Source organism: Mastigoproctus giganteus, chromosome 2, assembly GCF_048544385.1.
Source record: "Mastigoproctus giganteus isolate SK-2022 chromosome 2, ASM4854438v1, whole genome shotgun sequence".
In the NCBI taxonomy this organism is placed as follows: domain Eukaryota; kingdom Metazoa; phylum Arthropoda; class Arachnida; order Uropygi; family Thelyphonidae; genus Mastigoproctus; species Mastigoproctus giganteus.
Window position 1 is genome coordinate 177,839,814 of NC_143576.1, and position 23,751 is coordinate 177,863,564.

The following is a 23,751-nucleotide window of genomic DNA, read 5'->3' on the forward strand; positions in this document are numbered from 1 at the left end:
TCTTAGATGCAGTTGAATCAAGTCATATCGCAAATCTTCACATGCCAGTTAAGCTTCGTACAAATGTAGTTTACATAAAGCTGATGCAATGAATAAACAATCAACATCTAAAGTACTTCTTGCGCCTTCAAGCATAATGAATACTTCATGAGACTCCATTACATCTACTGATATTCGATTTTCTGAGGATCATATACGGCATAATTTGATAGCTAGTACTCAACGCCCTAATTATGATCTCAATTCCACACTGTTCTCTTTCTCAGAATCTATTTACTTTTAATGGTAGGATTACAGATCAACTCAATGTAGATGATGAAGATGCTGAGATGTATAAGAAACTGTCTTTATTAACAAGAAAATTTGATGGTATGATGAACTATCGAAGTCTATCCAATGTAAGAGAGAGAGTGATATCATTGTTAATAACATTCATGAGCAAAAATATGGGCAGGGAGATGTAAATTCAATATATGACTTAATTACTGAGCATAAAAATTATTAGTGGATTATACAACAAGTGAGAGTAACAAGATAACAAAGGCAGTTTCAAATTTTGTGTTGGATAAGTGGATAGACTTAGAAGTAATTACCACAGCATTACTAATATACAATGGAAGACTAAAAGTAAGGGTAGAGGAATTGCAGACAAGAGATGTTTTATTTGATAATTTAGTTAGAGGTCAATCATTTCTGTCTTTGATTCTGTTGCTGTTGATTATCCGGGAATCAACAGCAACACCATCAAACTTACGCAGATATGAAGAAACATCAATGTTCACAGGCTTTGACCCAAAAAGAGGGTAATACTAAGGTAATAAAAGACTCTCAAATTGAAGAAAGGGGTAGGAAAAGTAAGAAGGCACACCGAAATAACATTGTTATATTGAGAGCTCAGGATGATACTAAATTTGCAACGTCAGGATATAAAGGATGTTGTTATTACAACTCTAGAACATGATTTAAAAGAAGTAAAGATAAGGAATTTTAAAACAGGGAGGATTTAAGTACGAATATTGAGTCAGAAGCACTGATTGAAAAGGTGATTAAACAAGATAAAATTAAATTGACTAATCCAAGTTTATTAATTTATGATGTACCTAAGGAGATGACAAAATAAGGAATTGTAAATGACTTGTATTGTAAGAACCTGTGAAATTATGGACATGTTGAGGAGGAAGTGAAGGAGGAAATAACATTTAGGTTTAAAACTGGTAATAAAGGCAAGTTGATAAACTGGGTAATTCGGGTTGATCCTCAGATGTATAAGATTATTTTTCAGGGGGATAGGTTTTTTTATTGTCACATAAATTTAGAAAATTCATCAAATACATTTAGAAAATTCACAGTAATAGCTAAATGTTTATGTTTTGGACACTCTGCAAATTATTGTTCCCAAAGAACTGTTTCGTGTGGACATTTTGCCCAAGGAGGGCATGTGTTTGCTGACTGTATTAATAAAGATAAGGGTCCCACGTGTGTCAATTGTAAAAGGAAAGTTAAAAGTTGTGATCATTCAGTTAGGGGCAGTAATTGTCCAGAGTATATTAGAGCTTTGGAAATAGCAAGTATGAAGGTTAATAATGGATAGTGAATTTTTATTTGAGCAACATGGAGTCTCCAAATATCATAGTGAGGATGATTATATAAACATTATGCAATTCAATGCACAAAGGAGTAGGTCCATAATGGATGAGGAAAGGGTTATGGCCTATGAGATGAATTTAGATATAGTGTGTTTCCAAGAGTCATATATTGGTCGCTTTTGAGGGGTAGACAAGGGGACTGGTCTTCCTACAGCAATGGCAATGCATATAGAAAATGATAAACCTAAATCAGCAATTGTTATTTTTAATAAGTGTATTAATGTCACTTATTTCTGGTATGTGCACACAGAATGTTATCTCTGTGCACCTACCAACTCCAGTGATATCATTCGGTTTAGCTTAAATTTTCAGTCCCTCTCTCATGATATTAAGAATATATTGCGTTGTCTGGAATCAATTATGGAAATTGTGCGTAGTGGAAACCTTTTCTTTGCTGTTGATGCAAATGCCAAATCAAAACTGTGGCACAGTTCTATAGTTGACCGCAGATGTCGCATGCTGGTAGAATTTATCTAAACCATAATTTAAGTGTTCTCAATGTGGATCGGGGATCCTCCACATTTCAAAACTTACATGGAAGTTCCAATATTGATGTTATCATTGCAAATCAGCAACTTAGCAGGAGAGTTTGTCATTCGGATGTGGTGCTTGGTGGCATCAACAGTGATCACAGGGCCATATTGTTTCATGTTTTACTGACTGATCTCCATTTAGATAGAAATTTGTTATTTGATCATGTAAGATTTTGGTATAAAAGGATTAACTGGAAATAAATTTACGTATTCTTTAGAAATATCTTTTGATGATAATATTTTGAGTCAATTAAACAGTTTGAATACTGTTCAACATGAATTTTATGTGCAAAATGCTCTGTACAGCGCTTTACTGTTAGCTGCCAAAAGGAAAAGGGAACTGCTACCAGTTAATGTATCTATAATACTCACCTGCTCCTGGACATGATTGACTGTTTGTTTGTTTGTTTGTTGTTTTTTAATGTGCCTATTTGCATGTGACAAAGACTTTTTGTCTTCATGCAATTATATATTTTGTATATTACTGTATATTATTGTTTATTTTGTATATTTAATGCTGAAAATATCTCGAGTCGAGCACCCATGTACTCTTGTTTATTGTGCATGTGTTCCTCGCACCTTAGTCTGTAAATATTCACACCCTTCTGGTATAGAGCCGTCCCTGGGTGACCCAAGGTTTCTTGGGAAATAAACTGATTTTAATAATAATAATAATAATAATAATAATAATCTTTCAAATATAGATTTTTGCATCCTATTTCAAAGAAGAAAATTATTTAAAGCTGTGTTCTTTCTACTTGTAATAAACTTAAGGTAAGCCATCCTTGTTTGATACCCAAGTATCCCAAATATTTGTATAAACAGTGTTCTTTGTGAGCTTCCTCAGAATACAAATGACCCACCACTGTCATCTTTGTTAGCTCCATCTTATGTGCTTTCGTGAGTAGCACAGTGTTTATAACCGCTATCCACCCCACTGATCAGAAAATGTGCAGGTTAATGTGGGCATGTGTTTATGTAAGGGGCAGACTTACGAAATATTTCATATTTCGTAAGTCTGCATCTAAGTACTAATGAAACAGTCACATCTTGCTCTATATATGCAATTATGAGTACGATTCCCATTTCCTGGGATATCCTGATCAGTATTAAAATCAATAAGAACACATCAGAGAGCAAGTATATCTCGCAGCCAACTATTTAGGAGTAGGATACGGATTTGTACAGCCATCAAAATGTACGGATGCACTGATCGCCTATTTAATGGAAGGTGTAGGAATATAAAAAGATAAATACTTCATATTATTGTGTTCAATTATTTCTATGGTCTATAAACAAAATTTTTTTAATGCGAGTGCATGCCGTTGTTTACTCAGAACACTGTGTGGAAGAATTGCTTGGTGGTTCCAAATGAATTGTCTACACATTTCTTTATTTTCTGGATTTGAACTCCATGTAGATACAATCCATCAGACATTCTAGATTGGCACGTTACAGTTTCTATTCCAGTTCCAACAAGTTTAGTTCTTCGAAACATCACTCATCAATTCTTTGATGGTCCATCTGATGAGCCATTCAATGAAAATAACTTTGATTCATCATTACATGTGTTGGTAATTTAATTTTTTTCAAACCTTTATGATACAGATATATACAGAGCCAATGTTATGAGTAAATGAGGTTTTGATTTTTTACAGCACTCTCTATTTGCCATTTTTGAGTGTGTCGTTCTAAAATTTTAAACAAACACATAATCGGAAAAGTGATGAGCCAGAAGCAAAATGTAATCTATAATATTAAACAGAATAGATCACTTAGGTTGGATGTGCATTGAGCACCAAACATCGCTCAGGCGCCAGTGTGTGTGTGTTTTTTTTTTTGCTGAGAGAAAAAGCAGAGTTTTCGAGAGAAAAAAATGCAGCCCCCCCTCAAAGCCTCTTCTCTGAGACTTAACTCGGTCACGTATTGAACATGTCCATAAAAATCCCTATCTTCATTGACAGGATTCTATTTCGTGTCTTTTCCACCATATGGTAGAAGGGATATTGATTGTTTCCGCATTGCTAACCGCAAGGACATATGATGTAGCCGTCGGCACAATTAATGGGTCTACCAATGGTGAGAGGTAATTTATCTGAGTACTTATTATGCATTCCTTAAGGCTAACTTCTATAGCAGTTTCAATAAAATATGATAAACGGGTACTAAATACGTTGCACACTTCCTTTATACAAACACTGGCCAATCTTTACTGTGACCTTCAACAGTCTTACCGTCCAATCAATTACGTTTCCTGTTTTATAAAAACAGAGATTTCATTTTCTCTTTCGATATATTGAACCGATACGATGAATGCCATAGGGATATATTTGGTTCTTCTCTGCACAACGTTTCCTCATGGAACATTTTCAGGCTCTTTAGAGTACGCAGGAACTTGGCTGTGCAATGCATGTGGTGAGTGCCGTTTTCAAATTGATCCCTTTTTCATTTAATCGGAAAAGAAAACAAGTCAGATTTGATTGCGTTATATAATTTTTCGTTGCTTTTGTTGCTTATAGAATTTGTGTGTAATTTTAAATGCGCATTTTAAATAAAATAAATCCGTATTATCTTCTGCGTTTATAAATCAATTACTCATTAAACATTTAATTTTTACTTTTAGCCCTTTCTGAGAGGGGGACTGAAAACCTTTACTTATGTATGAATCATAATGAGGATGGTTTCGCGGTAAGTGAACAGAAAAATAAGTATTTTATAGCATTCGATGAATTTTTAAAGGTATTTCTTGTTGTTACGCTCAAATGATAACTAGGAAGACATTTCATTTAACACTACGCTTTTTTGTAAACAACTTTTTATTTTACATCACATGTCAATGATTGTCAGAATCTAATCCTCCATGATTATTTACTTTCAAGATGCATTTCAGATCAGGTACTTTAGAACAGATCCGTACAGCTTCCAACGTGAGCCCAATCTATACCCTTCCACTCCGTATTTCAATCAGGCCTGAGTTCAAATTTTTACTCGTGGGAGGTGTTGTTCATACGGTTGTGGATTTATACGATCTCAGAATGACAGTGGTATATTTTTTCCCTTTTCAACTTGAAAGTTTCATTCATAAATTAAACAAACCGAATATTGAATTTAAAATCAGAATAGATTGGTACCTGAGAGGTTTAATCTTGGCGTGAATTCAAACCAAATAATGTAATGCAATCTACAGAGAACACAGAAATTTAGAATATAATGTATAACCATTTCCAGTGCATAACTAGAATGCATGAACACTTAAGGGGAAAATATACTTAAAGAAAACAAAGAAGAGAATTCCATAATGAAATAATTGGAGTGGTTGGTCACAATTTCTGAGAATAGTGCATAAGCGTCATAGGTACAAAATTCTGTGTTGTTTATTTTTTTTTTTTATTTTTTTTTTTTCATCGTATTCTTCCCGAAATTCAATATTCTTGTTGCATTTAATCTGCAAAGTGTTTAATTCATCAAAAGCATATTTCTAATTGAGCAGCAAACCAAGTTTCCATATCTGTTTTTAGCTCTTCGCCATCTTTAAAGCGAACTGCAAGAAATGGGAGTTGAAATTTTCGAACAAATATTAGTACTTAGTGTCATATCTTAATTGTACAGACGTTGATTTAATTATACAAATCATCTTTTGTAAAGTTTAGCCTGTAGAACCCGCATTTTGTTCACAGGTGCATTGTCATGGAGAAGCAATTTGTTTTTCTGATGTACAGTTTTTAACTTCGGCATCTGGTTGGCATAATGATCCTCTGTTATTGTGGTTTTTTGTTCAAGAAAATCAGTTAAAACAGTCTTCTATTCTATTGAAGCCAGTGAACAAAATCAACTTATTACACAGTTCAAAGACATGTAAAAATCTTGGAAGGTCTGCAATAGATGGAACACTGGTGTGCAAAACTTAAAGGCCAGTCTGGTTTTCATCTGTAGCTTCTCATAGAAGTGTGTCCTGGGTATGGGAAAATCATACCAAAGGAACCTCGCGAGGTACAGAAATGATGAAGGAAACAATACCGACATAGCGGAAACAAAAAGGTACAGAGGGACTTTATTCAAAAATGGCAACATAATACTGCCATTTTACAGATACATCACTGCCAAAGATGGAACACAGAGAAGAGGTGGTCCGCAGTTGGAGATATGGACACCCCTAATGTCGATGCAGGCTTTGCACCGCCTGTCCATACTTAGAATTTAGAACAATGTTGTTGAAAAGTTCTTGCGGTAAAATCGTCCATTCTTCTGTCAGAGCCATCTTCAGCTGGCGAACATTTTCTGGTGGTGTTGACGTGGCACTGCGCGTCTCCTCAGAGCGTGCCATATGTGTTTGATGGGATTTATTTCGATGGAACGGGCAGACCAATCCGTTCGAAAAATGTCCTCTCTTTCCAAAAGGATATCAACAGTTGCAGTGCGATGGTATAAGGCAAAACATAATATGGCGTTATCATCCATAAACACGAACTCGGGGCCAATGGCACCTCGGAACAGACGCACAAGGGGAAGGATTACCTCAGTACAGTAGCGTGCACCGGTTACAGAACGGTCTTCCAGTATTTGGAGTTGTGTACGTCCATCTAAGTAAACGCCTCCCCAGACGAGAACACCTTAATCGTCATATTGATCTCCTTCAGTGATGGTTCCGGTATGATACCGTGTGCCAACCTCTCGCCAGATCAGCTGACGGCCAGAATCGCTGCTGAGATTGAATCTACACTCATCAGTAAAGATTACCTTACCCCATTTCGCTGCTATCCAGTCCTTAAGTTGGATGCACCACTGCAAACGGTGTCTCCGATGCGCAGGTATTAAAGGGACACAGCCTACTGGCCGCCGGACAAACAGTCCACTTTTCTGGAGTCGCTTGAATACAGTAAATAGCCATATCCTTCGTCCTGTGCAGCTGGTTTGCAATGGATCCCGCTGTCTGCTTATAGTCTGTCGGTCCTTGTTGGCCTGTAGGAGTATATAGCGGTCATCAATGGGCGTTGTTTTTCGTGGACGACCACCACTGGTCCTTCAAGCAGCTGTACTCTGTAGTCACACTGCTCGCACTTCGACCTTCGTCGAGCTTCCCAATTATTCGACCCCGGTTAAAGTCATCCAGATGTTGTCTACTGGCCATTTCGTTGTCTGTAGCACTTTATGAAATCAATTGAAAGTCTGTAACAATCGTGCTCACCATTGGGTAATTTGCACATAACTGCTGAACTGCTGCTTTTATCTGTTTATGTGAGTCCACTTATCACGATTCAAATTTTTACACGTGCACCAGCGTTTTTCTGAACGGCCACAGTTATGCAAATCGCCACAGGCTGTTTCGCTTTATTTTGTGGTTGTAACCTTTAGAAATAGTGTTGGTCCTTAAATTTTGCACACCAGTGTAGTACCAATTCCCTAAGGTACTCAAGTTTTTAAAGGGAAAATATTGGCCTTGTTGGGAAAATATTGGCTATCACTCTTCGTAAAAAAGGAACACGCCGTACGTTTCAAAGCAGAAGAAACTCCATCATCCTACTGATACCTAAGTTGAAGCCGCATGAAGATTGGCTGAGCATATCAAAGGTAATATAAGAAGCAACCTAGTAAGTAATAGCCAACCCTTCCATCTTCAGAGGAGCCAGTTTCAATAAAACGCAATTGATTGCAGCTATCGACACCCTCCCAGCAAAGGCACATAATATCTATATTGGAAGAAATATTTTTCAGATACGTGGAATAAATATTCAATTTAACACCTACCGAGGCCAATCAATTTTAGTCCAATTGATAAGGTATTTCTCTTGTTGAAAATTCTTAAAAAATATATATTAACAGCAATAATTAGTCATTTCTTGTCTAACAAGCAGCCAGCATATATCCTCTATGGGATTTATAATAGATCTGCTACCATAAAACTATCCTTCTCACGGCTCTGCTGGTACCACTCGCCTATGGCAGAAAAGACATTCTGTGCTACTGAGGTGATATTAAATGATGGCACCTATCAGTAGTCGAGACAACAGTCAACATGTTCCACCAATGAAATACACCACAACTTTATCCTAGATGAAAGAGGTCCTCGCCCAAATCGGAGTGATAATCAACCCATTCAAATCAACTCTGGTAGCCTACTTCCCCAAGAACAACCCCACACCCATGACACTCATAATATATATGGCACTCGAATATGTCTCTCAAAGGATATGAATCTGGGTGGGGGACGTTGTACTAAAAGCAACCTTTTCACAGCCATATGGAAAGACTGCACTTCAAGCTATACAGTTTTAGGTGACAAATGGAACAAAATGTACATTACTTTAGTGATAAACAGACGCTAGTAATAGATTTCTTTATCCAACAATTCTCTATGTCGTCAAAATCTGAAGATCAGCAGATGCACTCCGTTGAAACAGCTATTTTATGGGGAATATTGTCTTCTCAGTTGGGTGGCATACAAAAAGCAAGGCTCATATTTGAGGTCGATAGACTACCATACAAGATGCAGTGCGTGATGCTAATTATTACAGTGAATAAGGTGCTCGCTGGGTAATGTCGGCACGGAATATTTGGAATAAACATGGTTGGCAGCAGATTCCCTTTGGTTTCCTCAGAACTGGATCTTCGCTTTGTAAAATTGAAAGCAAGGCGCGATCTTGTAGATAAATAATTCCAAATTCATAACTGCAAAGAGCAGAGACTCTCGATGATTTGAAAATTTTATCACCTATAAGGATTATTAGAGATCGAGACAAGGAGAAACACGTTCATAATAAACGATTTATAAATAGTTTTCTTTTATTTTTAACCGCATCTTTCATATACATCTATCAGACTCATACATCTACATATGTCTTAAACATGTATTGCATGGAAATATCATCCTTTGTATAAAAAGGAGAGAAAACATTCTATTTAAACTGATACGTTGTGTAGGGTGTCGCCTTCATCTTGTGGATGGCCCTGTTCTCTTTGGTTACGTGGCACGTCTTGATTGGGTTGGTTCTCTTGCTGATTCAAGGCGCCATCTTGTTTCCTCTCCTCTGTGGGGCGACGCCCTTTTTCTGTCTAGTCACTCAACTCACTATCTTTTAGGACAAAATTCCCGCCCTCGGTCTCCAGAAGTTTATATAACCCCTGTGACTGCAGCAAAGAATTAGCGCTGTGTTAAAGAATCGACCAATCGCGATGCGTTGGTTCGATTCCCCGCAATAACTTATTTTAGATGGTTCTTACCTGTGCTGGTGTGATTGGATATGGGCAGAGAGGATGAGACTTAGTAAAACACATAACAATATTTATTAACACATAACAAAACTAAATATACAACACTTGCACTCTACTTAAGTGATCAGTTTAAATAGTGGCATTCAGGCATAAGTTACATTTCATAATGTCAATGTGTGAATCAGGTATTATGCTAGTACAATCTGCTCTTCATAGAAATTCTGTAATTTCTCTTGCAACATTAACTCCTCACAATTCTTACCTTTTGGTAGTGTACTAGACTATTCTAGGTTAATCGTCCAGAATGTTATAGACCCTTTTTGGTACTCCTCATATTCTGAGGCTAAACGCGAGTGGGTGTGTTTAGTTCTCCTGGCTGCTAGTTATCTCTCAGTGCATCCTTCATCATCATTCGGAGCTTAGCGCTTGATCACGCTCGATTATGTTGCATTTTCTTGTGAACATCAGGATGGGGATTTTCGTGTCTATGAGAGCATTCTGGTCGTTTAACCTATAGTGTATTAACATGTAATTCATTTGTGGTTAGGAAAGAAGCATTGAACAGGTTATCATTTTGGTTTCGGTTTCGGATTGTTACATTCACACGAATAATATAATTGCTTACCAGTTAATTTGCTCACTCCTAGAATTCAGTGGTACGGCCTCCTTCTCTTCAGCGAAATCTAGGCGGGGTCCTCTACTGGTTTTCGGGCGACTTTTCTGGTGGCCGCTCTGCTCCTTCTCGGCCTTTGTCTCTCGCTGCTCTGGCAATCTTTCGACTAGATGTTCATCTGCGAAGAGCCAACTCTCCTCTCTTCGGTGTCCTCTCTCCGTCGTAACCGCCGTCGTCGTCCTCCTCTCCTTTCTGACTCAGCCCTCCTGTATATATCTCGGACTTGAGCGCTACTTTCCCTCTTTAACTTTTTTCTTCGTTGATTACTCAACAATGAGGAATTCTTCGCTCCCTCCCAATGACAGTGGGGAAAGTCATAAATATGACAGAGTCCTGTTCTTTTAGTTGCCCAAGTCTGCGTCACAGGCAGGTGTGAGCCTGGTTTTGCTATCAACCTAAACCTTCTATTTTGTTTATTATCGTTAGCGCGGGGCCGAAGTTCTCGCTGACTCTTTCTACCCCCGTTACGATCCCCTGTTCAGAGCGAAAGTAAGTTTGTGTTAGTCATGGGCTCTTGCCTTCTCATTGGCTCACTCACATCTTCTCTTTAATACTTTCGGTTTGGCTTTCCCTAACTTGAATATTACGAATTCTAATTGAAAACTGTTTTTCGATAATTTCGCCCTAATATCCTGAATATCGGTTTTATTTATTGAACAAAGAATGAGATCTATCCGATCGTCGTGAGCTGAGAATTTATCAGTCTCACATTCTCCCCTGCTCTCACCAACAGAATCGCCGGATCCGGGACAATGGCTTCGCATCCGGAGATTCTGTTCGTGGGACGTGAAGACATCGACTTAAAATTTCCTCATGCTTCTTTCCTTTACAAACTGTAATCCAAATTATCTGTGTTATCGTAACATAAGGTGTGCACACAAAAATACTAAAGGTGTCAGGCTAGTAATAAACTAAGCCTATTACCATCGTGTATAATATTGAGAAAAACTAATCTAGAGTAATCTGAGTATATAAATCACTGGAATACATATAGCACAAGATAAACACTTTAACACATTTAACTTTAACAACACATAAGATAAATACTTGATTATTATAGGCGCTAATGTATATTTGCCTGATATATAAAAAGAACATGCTTCTAGAATATAAGTGAAAATTACGTTAACAATATAAATGCTACAATACTATATGTGATACATATTTGATTAATGGATAAATGCCTGTGCACTGGAGTAAGTTCAAATAGAGTATGTGTGATCCCATCTGCACTTTTTCTAGCTGTGATACACAAAGTTCGTTCTTCGCTAGCTCTTAACTGATGGGGTATAACACTTTCTCTTTCCTGGTATGAATTCCTGACACAGGTGCACATGTTCTTCATTTTTACAAATTTCTCCGGGTGTTCCCGGGAGTAGACATGAAATAAGAATAAATGTATTAGTCTATATTCTTATCATTTTGCTAAATATATAAGCATAAATCAATCTAACAAGTTATATTTCAATTCTCTAAGGTATACAAAGGTTAATATGTGTCAAAGCTACATACAATCCTAAAACTACAGATAACATTCATATAGGCATTGATAATCACAAAAACATTCACTTTATCAAATAATTCTAAGCTAATTCTACATAACATCGATTCTGAGAACTTCTATTATATTTTGGTACTATACTGTCCATTGTTCTTTTTCTTCTGGTGCATTGAACCACTTCAAATGGGCCTCCATCTGAAAGGCTACCCCTCTGCAGTACTCTGCATCCTCCCAGGGAAACTGTTTCCCGTACTATCGATCTCATCGAGGATGTGATAATCTGGGTGTTTCCTTATGGGTTGGCGAATCTCCTGTTGAATATTTCACTTTGGTGTCGAAAACTTCAGGTGAATAAACATGAAGATCGCAGCTTGGCAACGCGCACTGGTATCACTGCACACAGAAATAGACACAACACACACATGAATTACTGTAGGCACTATATTTAAGAGCTTGGATGTTTCAAGGGTTATAGTGAGGAGAATCTGATCATCTCTTCTTTTCTTATTCTACATGATCGACGTCATCTTCGTACAGATTTTCGTTGTAATATACCTGGTAGGTATTGTATGAGGTATCCATGTCACTTGCGTTATTAAATTTTTCAGAGCATAAGTTCCAGATCACTCCTCCTAATATCGCTACGATTAGGAAGACAGCAGGTATTCCTAGAATAGCATACATGATCTCTTTGGACCAATTCCTTTCAATTTGAAGTGTTAATATTGATCTTTCCCAAGCATTCCATGCATGGCATTCATATGAGCCAAATTGATTCGCCTGAATCGAAGTAATGGTTAACGTAGTACTGACTTCTCTGGGATTCCATTCCTCGGTGTATTTTCCAAATAATTCCTTCTTTATTGGGCCTTTCCAAGATACATTTCCCAATGGTGGTACGTGTTTAAAAATGCACTTCGCTTGAACTGTGTCTCTCAAATGTGCTGTAGATGAACTGCAGCTTCCTTTTGGCGGTCCCTCTACAAAGACTAACGATTCACTTTTCACAATGGGGTATCCAGAGATTTCTCCTATACATGTGTAACGACCTGATGTCTCGTAGGATATGTTTTTAATTGAAAAAGTGGAATTGACACTACTTTGAATTAGCCGATCTTCAAAATACCATTTTATCACGGGAAGGGGATTTCCCTTTACATCGCATTTCAACTGCACTGGGTTTCCTTTGGTCGTGGCCATGTCGGTCAGTGCCGTTTGAAGCGTGGGACCATATGATACTGCTATTACTAATGAGGCTTGGGCTGAACCAAATTCATTTCGAACCACACAAGTATAATTGCTATTATGGTCTTTACGGAGAACCTTTCTAATTACCAAAGTACTATTCCCTTCCTTCGTTATTTGTTCATTATCTTTAAACCATTGGTAAAGAAACACATCTGGGTTTGCATACGCTTCGCATTTCAATTTGCATCGGTCGAATTCCCTAATAACTTTCGAAGTCGTTTCCAAGGAAACTCTGGGTCTGTACTTTACTATTATCCTTATAGAAACCATCATTGGATGAGGATATGAAACATGATTTGCTATGCAAGTAACTGCTTCTTTGTCGTGTTCTGGCGAAAATGTAAAGATCCACTTTAGATACGTATTTATTCTGATCTGGTCTGACCATAGATCTTGACTAGATTGCGTCGATCTTACTACCGAGTTTCCATCAAAGCTAATCCAGCGCAATATGGCGGGTGGTTTTCCTGCTAGGGATTTACACGTGAGAGTGGCTTGATCCCCCTCGATTCCGCTCAGGAAAGGCCCTTCTCCTATTAAAGGTGGCAACGGTGTTGCGTAAACAGTCAATGTAGCTACACTGGATTGGTATTGATGTGCATCTGTGGTTTGTACTTGACAGTAATATTTCCCTTCATCCATTAATTGTACCTGAGAGATTTGTAGTGCATAGTCATTTTCTTTAGACGATCCTATGATTTTATAATCTGGAAGACCTCGTGGTCTGTAGTAACTGTCAATATTCTTCCCATCAAAAACCCATTTTACCGTAGCGGTGATATTTGTTACCAATTTACATGGGAGAGTAACGGTTTGTCCTGCTATTGCTTCTTTATCTAGTGGTTGCCGAACAAAAAGTCCCGAGTATAGAATTGAGCTTTGAAACAATAGTGCAACTATCATGATTTGCAAGATTGTCGGAATTCCTATAGCTATCTCCATTCTGGCTAATAACGTCCTTTGATTTTTTTTTTCCTGTTCTTCTCTGGCCTATCAGAGGGTAAGAAAGAGGTGAAATAGTAAATATCTTTTGTGGTATAGTATGAACACAGTATAAGTATCCAGATCCTGAGCTACTTTCGTTCTTTTTTTCTTTTATTTATTTATTTTTTTATTTATTTAATAGTCATGTAATTGCTCTGTCTTGACCTTCATATGCTAATGCAATATCAATAACTCTGTGATTTCAATTTCCTACGTGATAGAGTTAGTAGATAAAGTTCTATTTGAAAATTATTTGTAGGACTAAAGTTCTGATTTAGATCGCTCCAAACCTCTATTCGAGATTAAAATTTGGGCTTCTTTTTTTTTTCGAAATAACACAAGAAGAGAATCTTCGTATTTGGACCTTGGAATTCAGATGTTATCTCAATTTCCCCTTTTTTTTTTTTTTTTTCTTTTCTTTAAAGAGAATGATAGAAACAAGTAGTGACTGGGAGGAACCAGCCGTCCCCAGGCTAATTGCCTCTTCTCATCTCCAAAAACAAATATTACTTTTCCTTTCTTTTTTTTTTCACTAGATCCTCTCCTTGAACTTGAATTTAGACATGCAATGAGAGAGAGAGAGAACAAAAGGGAACTAGGGGGGTACCCATGAAGCCCTAGACCAATCGCATCCTTCCTCTCTAACTTTAATCTGGTATACTCAAAATATATTTTGAGGGGAAAAAGATTGATATCTGCTCAATAATAGTGTTTGTTCAATAACAGTTAATTAAAAGTTCTGGCACTAATCTCTTTTTTTTTTTTTTTGAAGAATAATTTATGCTTCTGCCTGCAATCTACGGTTATGATAAATTGAATCGTCTTCCCTGTGTTTCTAACTACACCATTTTGATACTTTTTGCTCATTGATCTATGCAATAACATAACTGTTGACAAAACATAATGATAGAGTCCCATGAGATCTATCCTTTCTCCTTTCTTTCCACTAAAGTAACCTTCTTGATGCACAGTGCCATATTAAGCCAGTAAGGACAACACAAGAAAATGCTAATTCTTGCGGTTTAACCATAAGCTCATTTTAATGCACTATCAACCTAACAATATAATCATATCCATCATTCGCCCAATTTCGTTCTGAACTTCCTTCCTGTGTTTGTTCATTATCAGGAGTTGTGACACAACCTACAAATCTTTTCCACTAAACCCAGGTTATCTGAGTGTGGGGGTTGGTGCTTCTGCTCCCCCCCCCCCTGTACATAGGTTGTATCTTCCTTTTTAATGGTTACAACTACACTTTATAGGATATAATCGGCGGTTTTTTTTTTTTCAAACGACCTGTAATCCTATTTCTGCTAACCACAATGTCTCAGCAGTGCTCTTCTCATGTCAATCTTCATCTCAAACTTTCTACTAAATAACCTCATTTACCTTCTTAACCTGCAAAGGGCAAGAAAGGCCTATTTTTCTGAAATATATTGTATCAGTTTTGAAGCTCATTCTCTTCTTAAAAAGTAGTCACGACCTGGGAAATAGGGCTCCAAGGTGACAATGGCTTCAGTTAAACAGAACGACCTTCCAACAAATAACCAAGAACCTGATTATTATTATTTTTTTTTCTCAATCTCTCCAAGCGTCTCTAATAATACCTGCTAAATCAAAACCTCTGTCATTGTCTCGTGAATCCATTCTCGAAGCAAGTGGTCCAAGCATCCACTGTAACGTTCTTTCAGCCCTATCTGGTTGTTGCTCCTGATCTGTATTTCCCTGTACTTCCACATTTTGCTCTGGAGGTTCAGTTCTCTGCGCCTGCATTTCACTGGAGGGATTACTTTGCCCTATTTCTTCTTTTACATCGGAAGCTGATTCGGGAACCAACATTTCATCATGTGTGGGGGGAACAATCGTTACTACTTGAGGAGTATGGGTTGCATGACTCCGGCTACGCAAATTGTAACCATGTGAGTGGACTGGTGTGTGGGCGGTTTCAACTGGACCCCTGGTCTGCTCTATCTCTGCTTGCTTATCCTGTTTTACTACTGACTGAAATTTTTGTCCCTTGTCTGGTAAATATCTCAACGGTATAGAAACAGGGAGCCTCGGGACCGCAAATGAGGTATCCATCGAATCATCCCATGGCTCTTCTTCAGTTTCAATTTCCTCATATAACTGTTTTGGTTTAGTTTGTTCCAAGGTTGAGCCTGGAGGAGTATCAGCTTCAGAGCGCTCGATCCGTAGCTCTGGAAAAGGTCTACGATCTGTTACCTTAGTAAGCCTATCTACATGAACCAATTGTTTATCCTTGGGCTTATAAATGTGTTGAATTTGATAATTTACAGGAGAGGTTTGTGCTATTACCCTATAAGGTCCTGTACTCTGCCGTGCCAATTTGCGTGTATGACCTGGTCTAACTTTTGGTGTATATAAATATACAACACTGCCTACTCTGATCTGTTTATCCACAGCTCTGGTGGAGCGATAACGTTCTTGGTTTTCTGCTGCCTCTTGAAGATGTTGTTCAACAATATCGTATGTGCGTTGCATTCTTGCCACCATTTGTTCGGAGTAATGTTCTAAAGAAGCATAAGTCGGCTGGTCTTGAGATGTCCAAATATGTTGAGGTAGGACCAAATCTCTGCCATATAACAAAAAATTAGGCGTTTCCTGTGTAGATGAGTGAACAGCAGAGTGATAGGCTGCCACGGCTAGCGGGATGCACAGATGCCAATCTGACTGCGTGGTATTGACCACGTGCGACAGAATTGCTGCCAGTGTCTTGTTCAGACGTTCTACTTTGCCATTACATTGCGGATGATACGGAGTTGTCTCGAGCTTCTTAATCCCAAGGCGTTTGTAAATACTTTCCATTAGTTGACTGCAAAAATTACTACCCCGGTCTGTTAACAGTACTTGTGGAATTCCATGTCTTGCCACAACAGAATTAATAAATGCAGTTGCCACTTCTTCAGCTTTTTGTGTCTTCAAGGGTACCACTTCAGCGTATCTTGTGAAGAAATCTACGACTACTAGAAGATATTTGTCCCCATCTAGACTCGTAGGTAATGGCCCAAGTATGTCCATGCTTACCCTGTACCAAGGTGCTGCCTCAGCAGGGACTCGCATAAGGCTTGCCTTTGCTTTAGGATTATATCCTCTTCTCTCCAAACATGAGGCACAGGTGTCTACATAACCTTTTATGTCAGTAAACATATTCAGCCAGAAAAAATCTTTTTTAACTCTTTGTAATGTCTTATCAAACGCCAGGTGACCACTCTGAGGAAGATCATGGCATGCTCTCATGATTTCCAATTTTAATGCATGTGGAACAACTAATTGTTCTAAAGGTCCCTCTCTAGTAGATCTTGCATCAGGAAGAGTATAATGATATAGTATTCCATCGTTCAGATAGTATGAATCTGGAATCTTCACTGATGATTGAGTATTATTCTCTAGTTGTGTGATTAAGAGGTTTAATTTGTCATCTTCTCTCTGTAACGATCTCACCAGATCTTTAGTAGCATTTTTTGGCATCACTAATGCTTCTAGGGTGATTTCAGTTGATAAGGGTGCAACTGTCTTTGTGACATTTCTCCTGCGTGACTTAGGCTCAGACTCCTCTTCCAGCACTGGTCGAGATAGGAAATCTGCATTTGAGTGTAGGCGACCTGGACGGTATTCCACTGAAAAATCGTACCCTTGCAGCATCAAGTTCCATCTAGTTAATCTGGGATTAGGGTTCTTTAACTGAAGTAAATACTTCAATGCGGCGTTGTCTGATATTATGACAAACTTTCTGCCATATAAGTAAGGTCTGAACTGCGAGATTGAATACACAACAGCTAGACTCTCCTTTTCAACAGTGCTATATGATTTCTCAGCCTGCTTCAGCAATCTACTTGCGTATGCAATCGGCTGCCTGGAGCCATCCTTTGTAATCTGTTCCAATACGCTCCCAATCGCAAAATCACTCGCATCAGAACTCAAATAGAACATCTGAGAAAAGTCTGGATAGATTAACAACGGTTCCGATATCAATGCTGTTTTTAACTTTTCAAACGCCGCCTGCGTCGCTTCATTCCAGACAAAAGGAGTATCCTTCTTCGTAAGATTAGTTAATGGACGAGATATTTCTGCATAATCCTTAATAAACTTTCTGTAAAACCCAGTCATCCCTAAAAATCTTCTCACTTGCTTAACGGTTCTGGGTGCCAAGCACTTTTTGATGGCCGCCACGTTCTCTGCGTCTGGAAGAACTCCATCTGAATTGACTCTATGACCCAAATAAGATATTTCCTGCTTTAGAAATTCACATTTTGATGGCTTGAGTTTAAGGTCGTATTGTCTCAATCGTTGAAAGACCATTTCCACTCTTTCCATGTGACTTTTGAGGTCGGAGCTTGCTATGATTATGTCATCCAGGTAACAAAAGATGGATTGTCTTTTCAATCCTTCAAGGACAATAGACATGGCTCTCACGAACGATGCTGGACTATTTTTTAAACCAAATGGGAGACGTCGAAATTCGTACAAAGCTTGGCCAGTAGTGAAAGCTGTTTTGTGTCGGTCCGCAGGGTGGACTGGAATCTGCCAAAAGCCCGCCTGTAGGTCCAAAGTGGAATAATATCTAGCTTTCCCAAGGATGTCCAAAATCTCATGAATTTGAGGGATAGGGAAACAATCTGCCACTGTGTGGGCGTTCAATTTACGGTAGTCAACACAAAAACGTAAATTACCATCCTTTTTCTTGACCATCACAATGGGCGCTGAGTAAGGCGAGAAACTAGGTGTGATTATATTAGCGTCCAAAAGTTCGTTGACTTGATCTACCTGAGATCTTAAGGCGTAGGGAGTGCGATAAGCAGATTGCTTAATTGGAACACTAGAATCTAATTTTATTCTATGTTGCACAACATTGGATCGACCCAACTGGCTAGGTGACTTGGCGAACACATCATTATATTTATGCAACAGTTTAACCAGTTCTCGATGTTCAGTAACAGTTAAATGTTCTAGCTCGAAATCTTCGATTGTCACCGGAGATGATCTTTCAGCCCTTCTTTGTTCACCTGCAAAATTAACTTTGCGCATATTAATAGGCTCAATTTTCGCTAATGCCATTCCCGCTGCGAGATGTAACGGCTCAGAGGACGTGTTGGCTACTGAAATAGCCACCTTCCTGTCTTTGGACAACTTGTCCAAAGAATTCCCAACTGCTAATTCACTGCTATTGAGATCATAATTGGGTTCAGCAAGAACCAACTGTCCTGGGTGGTATGTGTTTGCACACTGAACGGTCAAAACCGTTTCTGTGTTGGGTGGAATAATGTGTTTGGAGGTCAGTTTCCCGACACAGGGCTTTTGGTTGCCCATAATCCGTTCTCTCACTCCCATTTCTCTTATGCAAATCCCAAGTGGTACTGACTTTAAAATTCTTTTCCCTGCGTCTAGTACAAACGAAAATTTCCTTAAAACATCAGAGCCTAAGATAAGTTCGTATCGCGGACTTAATCTATCAAGAGCTACAAAAGCATCTACTTTAAAAGATTTCCCATCCAGAGTTAACTCTACAGTAATCTTTGTATTGAGAGGCACAATATTCCCAGCAATCCCACAAACAGTAATATCGGGAGGCCTCTGTCTTAAATATCTATTATGTTTGATTTTGTCAAACATTCCTGCACTAAGAAGGGTAACTGACGCTCCACTATCAATGAGAAACCTTGTTTTCATGCCCTGTATAAAACCTTCCACCAGGGGTAAATCTGTGTCATTATCTGCTGTATATACCCCGTGTTCTGCCCTACTCCTTCTCATACCCATTCGAAAAAATTTTTGTTGTCAACTTGACCTATCCCTACTCTGCCAACGTGAAGAGATTCCCAAATGATTTATTTGTCTCAGGTTCGTTCCCCTAGGTTGTCGATATTCCGTATATCTACCCTGGAATGCTTCCCTATATCCTGTGTTAAAATTATTTGCATTTATTCTAGCTGGAACACAGTTATTATTTCTACTATAAAAATACCTCCCAACTTTTGGTGAGGGAGTGTACACGTTTCTCCCCGCTATTCTCTGCCGATAAAAGTTGCCTCTCCTCGGTATAAAAGTGCGTCGTCTGCCTGCCAAATAATCGCTAACGTCGCTGCTTTCCAGTCCCTGAAACGACGCTTGCCCCCTGTGGTGATCTAGGTCATGTGATACTCTCTGACCGTAGCTGTCTCCCTGTCTGCTATAGCGTTCTCCCTGCGAAGCGCTCCCTCGTATTGGCCTCCCAGCTGTGTGTCCACTAACTTCGGGCGGACGCGAGTAGGAAGAGCAAGGTTCGCGTTGATCGCGTCTTATTTCTTTTAGTTGTCGATCTATTCCCATTGCGTAATTTTGAAATTTGCTATCAAGGGAAGACAAGTGCCTTTCTAAAGCATTAAAATTAACATCATTAGTTGACAAACGATCAAAAGACTGTTGTAAAGAAGAGATTTTCTCTTCCATGGGGGTCTCATTCTGTTTACATTGTTTATGAGTGGCATCTGCCAAATTAATAGTAACATGTTGCCTTGCATGTGTTAACTTCTCATTTTCCTCCTCTCTTATCGCCACTTCCAGAGCCAGTTGAAAAGTAGTTGGATTCTGGCTCAAAACTAATCCTTTCAATTTGATGCTTAACCCGTTTATGAACTGGGCCAGTAAAGTTTGGTCTCTTAATACTGCCACTTCTTGTGTTTCGTTTCGACTTTTGAACGCAGCCCTGCATAAATTTCTTAAACGTGTTCCAAATTGTATTACAGCCTCGCCTGCCTCCTGTTTAGCGGTGCTAAATAATTGTAATTGAGAAATTAAAGGTATTGGTCGTTCAAAGCGTTTAACGAAGGCTTCTTTAAAGCGTTCATAATTTTTCTCCGCTCTTAACTCGAGCGAATGTGAGAAAAATTCGGCCGCTGGCCCTTTAAGTCTAGACCGAATTACTGCTAATTTCTCGCGATCCGACCAATTTGCAATTTCGGATATCTCTTCTACAGATTCAAAAAACAAGGATACAGGAGGTCCTTCATCATCTTTACCTAGATAGATCGGTATTAGGTTTAGGTAAGCCGCGATCGAGGCTGGTTGAACCCTTACTTGTTCTTGAGGTGGCTCTGGTTGCGTTGGGAACAATGTTTCAGATGTAGCTAAACTTGCCCCATCTATATTCTGGCTCTCCATGTTCAGTTAAATTTTTAATTTTACTGTTATTTGTACAAACAAAACCTTAACTTTACAATATAATTCTTCCCACTGAAAAAAAAAAAAAGCACCTGTAATATTTCACTATATCAAAACAAATATTTTTAAGCTACACTCATATCATCAACACAAAATTGAGCCTTACCTTTTGAAGTTCGCATACATATATATTAAATACATATATTAATACTCACATTAAAATTCATTAAAAGACATAGTATAAAATGCTTATGCTAGCAATAAGCAGCAACTTAAATTTTACCTATTTTCTATCTTTTGGTTAGTCTTCTCTAGACTGGTTTATGAAACAGTTGCTACTTCTTGCTGTGCGTACTTAAATAATATTAATAATGACATCAACAATATAGCGTTATTGAATGTAGGAAATGTAAAAATAATATAGTATTTTATTCTGCCAACATTCCAATAATACCAGCAATCATTGTTTAATTTCTATAAATCTCATCTTTATTTCATCCTTGGTCACGGACACCATTTTGTAGGGTGTCGCCTTCATCTTGTGGATGGCCCTGTTCTCTTTGGTTACGTGGCACGTCTTGATTGGGTTGGTTCTCTTGCTGATTCAAGGCGCCATCTTGTTTCCTCTCCTCTGTGGGGCGACGCCCTTTTTCTGTCTAGTCACTCAACTCACTATCTTTTAGGACAAAATTCCCGCCCTCGGTCTCCAGAAGTTTATATAACCCCTGTGACTGCAGCAAAGAATTAGCGCTGTGTTAAAGAATCGACCAATCGCGATGCGTTGGTTCGATTCCCCGCAATAACTTATTTTAGATGGTTCTTACCTGTGCTGGTGTGATTGGATATGGGCAGAGAGGATGAGACTTAGTAAAACACATAACAATATTTATTAACACATAACAAAACTAAATATACAACACTTGCACTCTACTTAAGTGATCAGTTTAAATAGTGGCATTCAGGCATAAGTTACATTTCATAATGTCAATGTGTGAATCAGGTATTATGCTAGTACAATCTGCTTTTCATAGAAATTCTGTAATTTCTCTTGCAACATTAACTCCTCACAATTCTTACCTTTTGGTAGTGTACTAGACTATTCTAGGTTAATCGTCCAGAATGTTATAGACCCTTTTTGGTACTCCTCATATTCTGAGGCTAAACGCGAGTGGGTGTGTTTAGTTCTCCTGGCTGCTAGTTATCTCTCAGTGCATCCTTCATCATCATTCGGAGCTTAGCGCTTGATCACGCTCGATTATGTTGCATTTTCTTGTGAACATCAGGATGGGGATTTTCGTGTCTATGAGAGCATTCTGGTCGTTTAACCTATAGTGTATTAACATGTAATTCATTTGTGGTTAGGAAAGAAGCATTGAACAGGTTATCATTTTGGTTTCGGTTTCGGATTGTTACATTCACACGAATAATATAATTGCTTACCAGTTAATTTGCTCACTCCTAGAATTCAGTGGTACGGCCTCCTTCTCTTCAGCGAAATCTAGGCGGGGTCCTCTACTGGTTTTCGGGCGACTTTTCTGGTGGCCGCTCTGCTCCTTCTCGGCCTTTGTCTCTCGCTGCTCTGGCAATCTTTCGACTAGATGTTCATCTGCGAAGAGCCAACTCTCCTCTCTTCGGTGTCCTCTCTCCGTCGTAACCGCCGTCGTCGTCCTCCTCTCCTTTCTGACTCAGCCCTCCTGTATATATCTCGGACTTGAGCGCTACTTTCCCTCTTTAACTTTTTTCTTCGTTGATTACTCAACAATGAGGAATTCTTCGCTCCCTCCCAATGACAGTGGGGAAAGTCATAAATATGACAGAGTCCTGTTCTTTTAGTTGCCCAAGTCTGCGTCACAGGCAGGTGTGAGCCTGGTTTTGCTATCAACCTAAACCTTCTATTTTGTTTATTATCGTTAGCGCGGGGCCGAAGTTCTCGCTGACTCTTTCTACCCCCGTTACGATCCCCTGTTCAGAGCGAAAGTAAGTTTGTGTTAGTCATGGGCTCTTGCCTTCTCATTGGCTCACTCACATCTTCTCTTTAATACTTTCGGTTTGGCTTTCCCTAACTTGAATATTACGAATTCTAATTGAAAACTGTTTTTCGATAATTTCGCCCTAATATCCTGAATATCGGTTTTATTTATTGAACAAAGAATGAGATCTATCCGATCGTCGTGAGCTGAGAATTTATCAGTCTCACAGTTGGTACTGTCATATTTACCTTTCTAATATACTTGACATAAATTGTTATATTTTGACAAGACTGTATTGTATATAGATGAATGATCTGATAAAACTAAGACAAAATATAGAACTAATATATGCAGCTAAAGCCCGGAACACGCTTTGAACAATAGCATTAGATTTAAAATTTTGTCCACCATTAGGAATATAATAATGCAACTGTAAATCTCTAGTGCATACTAAAAAAGGCAGATCTTCCCTGCCTGTGTAAGAGCCCTGAATATCTCAAATTCGTGGATCCATTTCACGGGCATATTATAACCGGCAACCTTGTATCGTAAAATGTCAAGAAATCAAAAAAATGTATGAATTAAATTGTAGGTTTAAATTTAACAAATTTGCAGCTAAAATTAGTTATAATTTAACTTTGTGCAATTCTGTCTCAAACTAGCATATAAGTACAACATACCATTTGAAGCGTTTCAAATGAGGATTTCGACCGTGTTCAATGGCTTGGTGAAATTAATTAAGAGACTGGATTCCAAAAGCGAAATAAAAAGCCGCACACATTGTAGACAAATTAAAGTTTTGCTGCATAACTTAATTATTAAAAGAGTC

General features: G+C 38.4%; 1 protein-coding gene and 1 long non-coding RNA gene across 3 annotated transcripts in view; one reads left to right on the plus strand and one right to left on the minus strand.

Moving 5' to 3' along the window:
- The first annotated feature begins 4,487 nt into the window (after positions 1–4,487).
- The window catches only part of LOC150089782 (uncharacterized), an 87,169-nt gene continuing 67,905 nt past the window's right edge, over positions 4,488–23,751 (plus strand). For both annotated transcript variants that reach the window (XR_016546683.1, XR_016546682.1), the window contains exons 1-2: positions 4,488–4,594; positions 4,803–4,867. This is a non-coding gene — a long non-coding RNA (uncharacterized LOC150089782). The remainder of the gene's footprint in view (positions 4,595–4,802; positions 4,868–23,751) is intronic.
- LOC150089783 (irregular chiasm C-roughest protein-like) lies at positions 12,067–13,752 on the minus strand. Its single transcript, XM_090390100.1, has one exon. It carries the CDS (start codon positions 13,750–13,752, stop codon positions 12,067–12,069), a length of 1,686 nt encoding a protein of 561 aa, XP_090246226.1.